This window comes from Scomber japonicus, chromosome 7 (genome assembly GCF_027409825.1).
Source record: "Scomber japonicus isolate fScoJap1 chromosome 7, fScoJap1.pri, whole genome shotgun sequence".
In the NCBI taxonomy this organism is placed as follows: domain Eukaryota; kingdom Metazoa; phylum Chordata; class Actinopteri; order Scombriformes; family Scombridae; genus Scomber; species Scomber japonicus.
This window is the reverse complement of record NC_070584.1, coordinates 16,701,034-16,713,675: the sequence shown is the minus strand read 5'-3', so window position 1 is coordinate 16,713,675 and position 12,642 is coordinate 16,701,034. Positions and strand designations below refer to the sequence as shown.

Genomic DNA, 12,642 nt, shown 5'->3' with positions numbered 1-12,642 from the left:
GGAGAAAGGTGGATGTGGTAATGAAAGCAGAGAAATTTGGGGGAAAGGAGGGGGGGGGGCAGAAAAAGAGAGAGATGGTGGCGGGGGTGAGGTAATGAAAGAAAGAAATGAGGGAGGTGTGGTTTGGAGGAAGAGAGGTCACAAGAAGCAGAAGAGGAAGGATTGGAAGAGAGTAGAGGAAGGACATGGAAGTAACCAAGAACAGGTGCATGAGAGAATCTGCTGTTAGAGGGGCAAAGGTGGAAAGACTAATGAATAATTTCACCATAACAGTTTCAGTAATTTGGAAGTATTTCCACCGCAGTGACATTTTACAGCAGGGAAGGAAATGTCAGCAAGCCCGCTGGCTTTTAATCTGCCTCTAAGCATTTGAAGCTATTGTACTTTGTCCAATGACTGCTCTTGTTCTGAGACAGGAGGCAACAGTTTGACCATTTATCATCATTATGAGGTGCAAAGGCAGGCCGGAGCAGTGATTAAGAACTGAATCTGCTGTTGATGATGCCTGTCATATATTGTCTTCTTATACCTGTACACACACATACACTCCTAACAAGAGTTATATCTCTACCATTGACCCCTTGACCTCAAGTGTAATTTGTACTCTTCAAAAGATAGTAAAGTGGTGCAAGAGACCACCACTGATTTTTCTTCATAATAAGAAAAAATGTAGAATCACGACAGCCTTATAAGTCTTTCTGTACAGTAGCATGCAGAGCAGTTGACACAGGCTAAGACGCAAACTTTGTGCTAACACTGTTCTGGTGTTGTGGCGGCTCCACTGAAATGTGTTGATTTTCCGTTGCTTGTTAGATCAACTTGATCAGAGCTGGAAGTTGACGAGTTGGACTCGCAGGTCACGTGTATCTCCAATCAATATCTCATCTTCTCATAATCCCCCCAATAGTAAAATGAAAACAAGGCACCCTCAGTCCACTGCCACGTAGAGGGTAATTGGTATTCTAGCAGCTGAGAGTTTTCCTTTCGACTCTTTGGGAAGTAATTTGGAAGCTCACTCACAATGCTGGCAATCCATATATTTTTAGCCCTTAAGTTATTCTTACAGTCTGCACTTTATTTATTCTTCCGGGGTCACGTTGAGGTAACGACTTGTTTTGTCTTTTACAGGATAATGAAGGACAGACAGCGCTGCATTATGGTAAGGAGGCCTCTTATGTTAATCTCTACACTTCAAAAGTATAATTTACTTTCTTTTTCTGCTATGAAGCTATTTGTGTCTATTTTCAAATGGTGGATGTCTCACATTGGAACAAAACTCTTCACATTAATCGTACACTGACATCACGTGCGCACACTCTTTATATACAGCAGCTTGTTTTGTCTCAAATTTGTCAATGTTCCGTCCTCTTCCTCGAACTCTCTCACTCCTGTTCCCTCTCTACTTTCCACAATTGTTTTTCATCCATTCAAGGTTTGCCTCATTCCTCTCTGTTTCTTACTATGTGTGTATGTGTGTGCATGTGTGTGTGTGTGTGTGTGTGTGTGTGATAATCGCCAGGCCTCCCAGAGGAAATCAGCAGTGGTCCTTAGACTCCCCTGACCCTCTCATGCCCTAACACACATGTCCCTGAGGGGCGGTTCCCCTGTCCTCTGAGCGTCTGTGTGTGTGTGTGTGTGTGTGTGTGTGTGTGTGTGTGTGTGTGTGTGTGGCTGCACCATCTGTCCTGCTGCTTGGTGGCGTTGGAGTGGGCATGTTGCATCACCTGCTGGAGGTCCACACAGACACACAAACACACACACACACACACACACACACACACACACTCACTCACCAGAGGAAGCCCTGAGGATGGGGCATAAAAAGATGACTAATAAACATAAGCGATGAACTCCAAGAGACAAATAGCAGAGAATGAAAATTCATTTCCACCTCTCTTTGCACAGGGCCACAGTGGCTGGCAAGTGATTAATTGAGGGTTTACTGCTCACCATAAATTGTTCTCCTCCTCTACGGCTCCCCTGAGGGCCAGCCACTTTTTACAGCTCAAAGCCCAGGCGAGACACCCGCCACACGCATACACACCGCCAGCTAAATAAAACACTGTTTAGAGCAACAAGAGGAGAACTGCAAACGTCACTGAAAAAATAAGCCAAGCTTCTTTTTTTAGTCTGATGTGAGTGAAATATCAGCAATTCTTGTGGTGTTTCACACTTTATACGCCTCTACTATAGACCCACCTCACACGTGTGCACACATTCACACGCATTCCGATGTATCATCATATCTCATGAGCACACACATGCACACACACACACTCCCGCCGGCCACCCCTGGGCTGGAGGTTAAAAGGCCTGGCTGTCAATCACTGGGGCTGCTGACATCAGCGATCATGGTGGAGCACACAGTCTGCTCTTTAAAAGGAGTGAGCGATTGACACTGACAGAGAAGAGCACTCACAAAGAGAGAGAAGAAGAGAGAGGAGATGAGGAGGGGGGCGAGGTGCCAGAGGGGCAAGAGGTGCATCAGGAACGCAGGGACCCACTAACTGGGTTAAGAAAGTGCAAGCCCCCCCCCTCTCTCCCCCCTTCCTCCTTAGACTGAAAGAAAGAGAGAGGACCCTTTTAGTGGGGCACAAATTGCCAATGGGGCAGAAATGAAGTGTTTGAGGGAACCACAGGTCCAGGCCAGTGTCAGTGCCGGGCCTGCAGATGGGCTTTTTATTAACTGCAGGACTGTACATACTGTATTAAACTACTTCGAAGAGAAGAATGAGACAAATTTCCTGAATTTATCAAATTCTCAGTTATGACTATTAGATTGACAGATTAGCCTCATTCACACTGCTGATTGCACCTCCATTGTTTTATAATCCTCTAAAAGCCTAGCAGAAAGTTTCCACAAAATGTCCTCTAGTTCTTTCATTTCTCCTATTTGCTGTATTCAACACGTTCTTTTCTCTTTTTTTTCTCCTCTTCCGGTAGCATCGGCATGCGAGTTTGCCGACATCGTGGAGCTCCTGCTGAATGCCGGAGCTGACCCGTCCATCAAAGACATGGAGGGCTCTCTCCCCGAGGAGGTCACTGAATCCAGTGCCATCTCCTCCCTCCTTCGTCAGTACACTGCTCCGAAAGGCTAGATTACCTACCTGCCACCCCCACCCCCCTCCAAACCCACCTGTCGTAGTCTCATCCCCGCTCGACTTGTTAGCTCAGATTTCCCATCATCCCTCATTCATCCCTGAAGAGACTTTGTTCCACCCCAACAGTTAATGGACCAGCATGGTCTAAGTTTTATTTGATTTTAATTCTAAATACTTGAAGTGAGTTTGAATTCATTGGCTAAGGCTGTAAACAGAAGCCCAACCATTCAATAAGACGCATGAAAAGAAGCGCATCACGTGTTTACGTTCATCGCAATACTGTATATTGACTGTATCTGCCCAATAAGGTTGGGTGATATGACAATTACTGTAGGAAGATGTAGATTTGTCAGCTGGTGAAATGTTTGCAAACCGAGGTAGTCTCCCTTTCATCATTTTCCAACATTGCAGGCAGTGTTGCAAATCAAAGAGCAGGACTGTTTTATGGCAATATTGGATTGTTGCACCAATGTGATAAAGTACCTGGATTTGTCAGGTAATTTATTCACAGGAAGACATTCCCATGTGCTTATTTTATCTTTAAACAGTATACATTACCTGAAACGTTATGATATGTATTGCTATCGTGATATAAGATCATATACTGTAATACAATATTTAATACATATCGCCCATTTGTACTGCCCGGGTCTGACCACCAGCCAGGCCTTTCAGTCTGGGTCATCCCTCTGATCGTTTCCATTACTGCAGGGTTGTTCATGATTCAGTTGTGTTACGTTCCAAGGAATGCTTTAATCATTTGTCATATATCACAATTAAAGTCTTCAACAAATCTCCTCCACTGTTTTTGTTCTCTGTTAATTATGTAATCAACACTAGTGGTCACATGACAGTAAGTGTGACATGTACTATCATACTGAAACATTTATAGTACTAACACACTGCTGCAGTGAGAGCTCCTAAAACCACCCTAAACCCACATCGCCCCGTAGAGACCACACTAAATCTAAAGCAATGGTAGACAAATGGCAGACCTTGGGCCAAATCTGGCCCTCCAACAAAAATTAGGTGCCTGAAGGCATGTCATCTGACCCCAGATTAATCCTACAACAAATGATTTATGAATTGTCCTTTAAGGTAAATTGAAATAAATAAAGTACACAGTACATATTTAAGACACACAGGGCTGTATTTCCACTGGGCCTGTGCAGCATTGGACCCAAAATGAACAATGTTTTTTTTTTTTTTTTTAAACAGGCCCATGGCTGCCTGAACCTAATTATTGACCCCTTTACATTATCCAAACAGATTCAACTGAATCAACATATTTCTACAAGCCACACACCAGATTGTGGGAAATTTTGGCTGCAGTTTATACATACAGAGTATACAGTTTGGACCCTTTGAATGAATGTCATACATTTTAGGATGAGCTTTATCAGAATAAACCGGCATTATTTTTTTGTTAATTTACAAGAAGTCATGTTAAACATCCCCCACAAAGCAAGCAAAAACTTAAAGGGTCATTTACAGAAATGCAAGGGGGGGTTGGTGCCTAGAGGGCAGTCTTGTCAAAAACAGATTAGGGATTAAGTTAAATATAAAAAGCATACAACTACACCCACAACATGATTGAGTCCAAACAACAAAATACAATAAATTAGTTATACATAGTTAGTCCCCCAAAATCCCATTGATTTGGCCTGCAAGTAATCTAATGCTCCCAACTGTGCAACATTATGAAGTGCAATGAAGAATGTAATAATACATGCAGACGTTCCTTACAAACATACAGTATACATACAGTTTATCAGAAAATTACTTTCCAGTCCAACACACTTGTTTAATTCACAGCTTTGATCCACGTCTCACTTAACTAGCCCATCGTCCAAAGCCACACAACATACACACAACCTGCCTCTTTACTATTATGTCATATAGGAGAGATCTGGATGTTCTCCAAAAATAGCCGGCAGAGTCCAAATCTGCTTTACTTATCGTCAAGCCCCTCTGATCAGCACATTCTCTCTGCCTCAGCCCACACACACACACACACACATACACACACACACACTCCAACAGATGAGAATACACTAAATCTGGATCCTGCTTCTTAACTACAGCTTCATGAAGATGCAAATGCGCATTTTGTACACAACAGTGGGGATAAAGCTCTCTAACACACTGTCTCACTCCCACCCCACCCCCTTCCACCACCACACACAGACACACACCCTCATCGTCTACAGCATTTGACTTAACTGGAAATCTGCTTTGACACAAGGCGTTAGATAACCGTCGTCTGCTTGGTGTCTGTCAGTCAGTCACTCTTCTATGACAGGAGGAGATGCTCTGCCCAGCATTTGTAGTCATCACCAGGGGCACTACTTCAAATTCAATTTTTGTCTTGACAGCTGTCACACAGTCCCTGTAGTGAATTGAAATGCAAGTGCAGTTCTGATATTCATGAGGGGAATTAAAATCTCTCTCCATGATGTCTGAATCTGTATCCATGTCCTGCCCTTTTATTATTTTATTTATTATTATTTTCTTCCAAAAGTATCCTCATTAATTTTTGGAAAGTATAGCCATAAAGCCCTCCTCAATGAAATTGTCTTCATTTCCCTTTATGAATTTTGAGAGATGAATCTATAGTAGGAGTCTTACATGAGTTGAGAGGAAGCCTTTTGAGTATTCAACCTGAGTCGGAGCCATGATGTGCTACAATCCCACAAAGAGACAACCAGTGACCATCGCATTGTTATGGATTCCGTCCACATGCAGCCATTAGGCTGTTGGTGTATCTCTAAAGCCTTTTTGGGGCCAAGTGTTGTCTCCTTGTTGTTTCCTAAACCCCGTTATACTGGCTTGAGGTAAGGGAGGGTGACGGCAGCTGTGCGCCCCCCCTCCAGCTCGTCTGCAAGACTCTGACACTAAGCCCATTATGCTTCCATTATGGGGCTTCAATTTTCCTCTGAGCTTTTCACTTTTGACACTGCAGCTCCTTCTCTCTCTCCAAACCGCAGACTCACACACCCCAGGCCCAACGTTGTTCAGCCTTCCTTAATGTTTATGCATTTTTATGAGGTTAAAAGTTGTACATTACATTTACTTAAGTAGTGTACTAAAGTAAACTTTCAAGGGACTGTTATTTTTAGTACTATTTTAAGTACTGGTATTTTGTGCAACTTTATACTTTTACTGCACTTTGTTTAAGAGGAAAATTAAGTGGGGCACTAACATACAAAGAAGTGATACACGTTTCACAAAACAAATAATTCAAAGCAATTACATGTCATATGTTTCATTTTTTGTGAGTTTTTCTCAACATTATATTAATTTAGCTGAATTCTTTTTGAAATAACTCACATTTCAGGACACATTCAGGGGCTCAGTGTCTTGCTCACTTCAACCAGTGGAAAGGACTCCTTTTTCACAGTAGTAGGAAAATCACAGGTGTCACTAATAATATTAACAATGGCTCTGTTCTACATGTCTCAGGAAGCCATGGCAGTGTGACAGTGAGCCAGCAGGTAGCATGAAACTGAAGCAGCTAATTAGAATTCAGACATCAATTATATTATTTTACTATTTATTGAATCATGTTTCTTCCAATAGGATAATTAGTAAAAGGCCTTACACACCCATGGTAGCTCCATCATTGAGCTTGACACACACTCAGTTAGCTTTATGGCACCTTTATCATTCTTACTAATATTACTAATTACTAAAATTACTAAATATATTTTCATGTATTTTTATGATTCCCTGCAAAACTCCATCCAACTCTAACCTGAGCACAGGTCTGATCAGCCAGAAGACGTGCACACAGTGTTCATCTCATATGAGTGATCATAAAAACGTTCATTATTTTCAACACCTAATATACAAAATATTTTAATTCTGGTTCTTGTTTCTTTTATTATTGATCTGATTCATGTGCAAACATTGGTTAAGACTATTAATTAAGTATTTTATGAGCAAAGGGAAATGTTGAATACCAACCATATTACAGTGTCTTGTGAAAATCTAATACACTTAACAAATGACTTATTTACAATACATAACTTACAGTCATAAGATGGAACTTCAAGGTACCCATGTCCTTGTTTTTATTTAATTAATTTTCTAATTAGGAAATAATTACATGTTTTCATCACTAATTATGTTGAAGTGCAGACGTATTCACATTTTCCACTTTACCTGACATATACAACAAATGAAGAACGGGGTGAAAAATCAGTGTAAGAGTTTTCTGCTCTGGGTTTTTTCCTCATTTTTTCAATTTTTTATTTTTGTATGGACACAAAACAGGTGAGATCTGGGACAAAACAGTACAATCAACAGCAGAAAAAGGCATGGGTACAGTTCATCAAGCTTTTTAAAAACATACATACGGAAAACAGAGAAATTGCTAAAAGTTTGGGTGATTATAGCAGGTTTGTTTTGCTTCTTTTTTATGTGCATGTGTGTTGTCCAGCACCTGTGAGGTATTTGTGGATGTGTGTCGCCTCTTGGAAACAATTCCTCCAGAGGACTCTTCCATCTCTCTGCTTTACCACTTTCATCACTCCTGTTTCCATCTTCCTCTCACCATCATTCTCCACACTGGCTCTCTCTTCTTTTACCTATCCTCTCCTTTCTCTCTTCTGTAAAAGCAATACCATGTTGTTGCTTTTGGCCAGCTCTTAATGCAATCCTTTACCCCCCACACCCCTTCCTTCTCCTTTTCCTTCTCCTCCTCCTCGTTCTCTTCACGCTGCAGCACACCCACCCTGAGCGGTGTGGCTGGCTGGGAACCCAACAGTAAGCAGAAATCCCTCTGCTGCTGAAACGCTTCCCACTAATATCAGAGAGACTCATTCACGGTTGTCCAAGGTTGTGTGTGTGTGTGTGTGTGTGTGTGTGAGAGAGAGAGAGAGAGAGAGAGAGAGAGAGAGAGAGAGAGAGAGGGAGAGAGAGAGAGAGAGAGACAGAGAGAGACAGAGAGAGAGAGAGAGAGAGAGAGAGAGAGTCAAAGGCTCAGCTCTAAAGCTTAATTTGTAGTTTATGGTGTTAAACAGATGATTTCTCAGGACTTGAGCTTTCAGACTTTAGAGAAGCCAACAAACAGTAAAAAGTCTGGTTTGCAGCCTCACGTACAGTATCTATATGTCACATGTAAACCACTAGTGAGCCACACTGGAGACCTTCAGTACAGCAAACACATTACCATTAGTAAAGTGTTTGTCATGGTTTCCTTGTAGCCATGAACCCTCCTCCTTTGGTTACCTGTCATCTATCTGATATGCGCAGCAGGATGATTATTGAGTGGAAAATGCTCAGTTTCATGTTAAAACAGCATTGAGCTCACAACCTTGAGGGTGACATTGAGAGGCCTCTGTTTGACTCCAGCCCCTCTTTAAGACTCACTCCGTCATCCTGCTGATCATTGTTCACTGCAGGGAGGATGGAGTCGTTTGGGGTGAAAAATGCCCTGTCTTCATGCCACTAGATTGACTTTCGGGCCAAAACAAATCCTATCTATTTTGCATGTTAATTTATTCTCTTTTGCATCAGACGGGGGGAAAAAACTGTTTCCTTCAGGAAGTTTGTAATAAAAGCCTTGCGATCGATGATAATGGCATTTGTGCTTGTGTTTGTCATCTTCGCAAAAGCAACAGTGGTGGAGTTTCCACAGATTTATTTGTATACTAGTGCTGTAAGTGGCGTGTAAATTATCCTAACTGTCCGTGTGGCTCTTTATCTTTGTAAGGCAGTACTATTAGAGCCTATCCATTAATGCCCATAGCCCAGCCAATCAATGCTTAAATAAAAATCAGCTCAATTTGTGGCGTTTTATGCAAACGTACAAACTCCAACCAGGCTGACTCTTTGCTTTTTGTTTTTATAATGTAACAGGAATAGCTAAAACACAAAGGAATCGATAACACTTAGGTTTTCGGTTAGGTTGGCCTGCTCTCAGACAAATGCTGCACGTTGCTGCATACAAATGAGTTTCATACAGATGTACACTGTGGTGTAATTTCATTATAATTCTATAGTTAGCTAACACCATAGTTAGAGGGAATAAATTCACCATAACCTGAGAGGTTTAGTGATGCAGAAACTGATACTAGAGCAAAGCAGCCACACACATACAGTACATTCAGGGCCACAGCTACTACTGAGGCCATGTCTTTATTGTTTTGAGAAATTCAACAATGTATTTCAACAAATACACATTGTGATTTTAATGCTGATATATATATATATATATATATATATATATATATATAGATCCAACATCATATAAATATGAATGTTTTTAGTTATGTTAGCAGTTCAGTTCAAAGGATGGCAATGTTGGTTGTCAGGTGATCCACAACTTTGGTCCAGACTGAAATATCTCAACAACTGTTGGCTCGATTGCCATGAAATTTGGTCAACATATTTACCACAAGGTGTACCGAAATGTTCACCACAGCATTGACTGCCATAATTTTGGTATATTTCAAAATATAAAAAATGCTCTACTTTGGGTAATAATATATCTAATATGGCTTTTCCAAGACAACTTCAATTATCTAGGTAGAAATTCTTAAAATCCCATCTACTCCCTCTCCCTTATTGAACAACTCTCACTGGGCAAATACTTTTCATTTCAAAACAGGATGTCTCCTATTTCATTGTAAAGTCCATTCTCAGTGTTGGTGCACACATCACACTGAAGTTACATATTGAACCATGATTGGCTCCAAATCAGTTGTGATGTCACAAATCATGCTCATAGGTGCACACCTTAAACTCAGATTTGAAGTTAGCACACAGAAACCTGTGGATGGATGGATGTGAAAACAGTCTTCTAGTGTCAAACTGTATTTAAAAATGATATAAAATAGAATATTTTGCATCCATCCGAACTTGATGTGAAGAGTGGAGCGGGGTTGGGGGCCTTTGACACAGAATTTAGCTTATTAATGGAGATAAAATTAACAGAAAATGTTTTCGTTGACCACAAGATAATTTACTGGGAGATGGAGCTACATTGGAAAATTGGACTTATGACTTCAGTGGTCCTAAAATCGTCATTACAGCCCTGCATATAGTGGGCTACAAACCAGCTTGATATATTGACAAACAAGATGACTGCCTGCATATGGGCCATATATTCCCTCTTTGCCTGACCACAAAGATATTTATTTGCCCATATTCCACAAAGCACTCTACAATTAGTTAACAGCACAGGGATTAAAGGAAGATTTGACTGTGCAGCGCTGCAATCTGCTGCTGTCTCTTTAGCAATGAGAGGATCAGTGAAGCCAACGAGGCAGCTGTTTCTCCACTTGTTTCATTTTTTTCTCCCTCGTCTTTCTTTCTCTCTCTCTTCATGCATCTTTCTTGTCACCCCCACCCCAAGAGCGAGAGAGGAAAGCAGCATCAATCACTGTTAACTGACTGACCACTGTCTGTTGGTGGTACTAAATGGATCTCCACAATTGAATAGAGGCCTAAGTGTGTGGTAAATGCTCTCAATGGGTAAATGAATTTGTGGGTTAACTCTCTCTAAAGGGCGTTTAGATCAGACAAAATAATAAAAACACCTACAGCAGATATTTTTCTTTTGATATATTGAAAACAAAGTTCAGCTGAAAATCTTAACTCTCACATTCATCACTGCAGGCGCTGCTGCGTGTATTACAAAGAATAGCACCCAAGGGTAACCCAAAGACAATTCAGCTTTATTTTCCTCATATAGATTTGACTGTACACAGTTCATACCATTACACAGAAGGCATAAATGAATAAATTCAGTGCTCTCTTTTACATCTTTTTCAAAGACACATGGCAATAATAAATAGCGCTCATGAAACAAGACGATCAACACGTTTTCAAACTGTACAAAATTTACAACAATTAAGATGCAAACTTCTGAGGCAACACAGACTTAACAAAACTGTAGAGGTGGTGTTTTTGTACAAGATTTTCCTAACGGTGTCACTTTCTGTTTGTTGGTTTGCTTTCTGGCTCTTAAATAGGATGCTCTGGTTTAAAAAAACAAACAGGGCTTGGCAATTTTGAAAAAAAGGTGACTACATAGATACAATATGATTTGTTTTCTTCAACAGAAAAAAGCAGTAAAGAGAAGATCCTTCTGAGATCAAAATAACGATAATGATTTTGACATCATGTTAAATCAAACCATTAGTTCCTCTTACAGCTCAAAGGAAGTTTGCGCTTCAAGAAAATGAGAAACAGGGGTTCTCTTGTCGTAAATTGTTACGGGGGTTTTAAGATGCAGCTGATGTGGCCCGTACTGTAATCAGCCCACCAGTCATGCCAGCACTGATGCTAGAGTATCAGCCCTGATAGTGGGGGGACTCTGTGGTAATCCCTCTGACATGGAGGCCAGGCAGTTGGAGGACAGGCTGACAACACATCTGGGGTTAGTAAGTAGGTTGATAGCAAGCAAAGCTAGAGCTCAACTGGACTGAGTAGATTACTGAGAGAAGCCTGGATCAGACGGAGGAAACAAGAAAACACAAAGGGAAACGTTGTCAGCGTTCCTGCTAATACTTGTTGGTGTTCTGAATTTGGTATTTGCGTCTAATTCTCTCAATATATTTGCATGTCTTAGGGGATATCTCCTACACATCTGTGCATTCAAAAAAATAAATTAATAATTAAGATGTCCGATTTTCTGTATTGTTAGAATGGTCAGAGTTGAATTTCTCCGAGCCCTGGACTTCTTGACTGTCCTCCGACACAAAGCTTTGATTCCTGGTGAGTCTGGAAACAGATAATTTAACACTGACAAAGGTCCGCTCTCAGCTCAGGAGAGCAGACAGCTTCACACAGACAAGAACAAGTCAAGCACCGATAAATATAGAAGAGAGACCTGCTGTGTAGCAAACAGTGTTCGCCCTCATTCAAACAGAGGAAACATCAGCTTATACGGACAGACGGACAGACGGACAGACCAACGGCCATCTACTTCCTAATAACTTAGTTATGTAAGCTTCAGCGATACATTAAAAAACTTCAGCATGGTTCAAAATTCACACTTGTGCCACTGTTCTTGTAAATTTCTCTCCCAATGAAACACTGTTTTTGCCTTGTGCATATGTCTCTCCTCTTTTTCTCTCTTTCTCTCTGCATTCCTGTCCATATGTGTAGAAAAAGAAGAGGAGAGTAAAGTGCATTGCCAATGTAAAGGCTTTGATATGGCCAGACAGCAGCCCTACTCATTATGAATCAGAAGCATGCAGATGCCTCCTGGGTCTTATAGGGACTTTGATCTACAATAGACTGTAGCCCTAATGTTGTAGCTGTTAGACAGGGATGGTGTGGTTTCATTTGAAGGGACGAGACAATATTACCTCCCCTGTGAGCATAATCCACCAACATATCGGAAATCCAGTCTCATTTTTCAGAGAGTGAAAGGACAAGTCAGTTGATAACAAAAATCGTATGATACACTGTTGAGATCGAACATTCAGAGGTGTTTTGTCCAGTCAGTTCACTGAGTGTAGAGGTGTTCTTCACTGCTAGGACTAGGCCTACACATCTCGACCCGGCTGTTACCTCGCAGCTACAACTG

The 12,642-nt window shown here is 41.1% G+C and overlaps 1 protein-coding gene across 1 annotated transcript in view; it reads left to right on the top strand.

Moving 5' to 3' along the window:
• acbd6 (acyl-CoA binding domain containing 6) overlaps positions 1-3,890 on the top strand; it is a 28,744-nt gene extending 24,854 nt beyond the window's left edge. Inside the window, exons 7-8 of the mRNA XM_053322416.1 lie at positions 1,129-1,159; positions 2,944-3,890. Of these exons, the coding sequence (XP_053178391.1) occupies positions 1,129-1,159; positions 2,944-3,098 (186 nt within the window). The 3' untranslated portion in view covers positions 3,099-3,890. The remainder of the gene's footprint in view (positions 1-1,128; positions 1,160-2,943) is intronic.
• Positions 3,891-12,642: the final 8,752 nt, after the last annotated feature.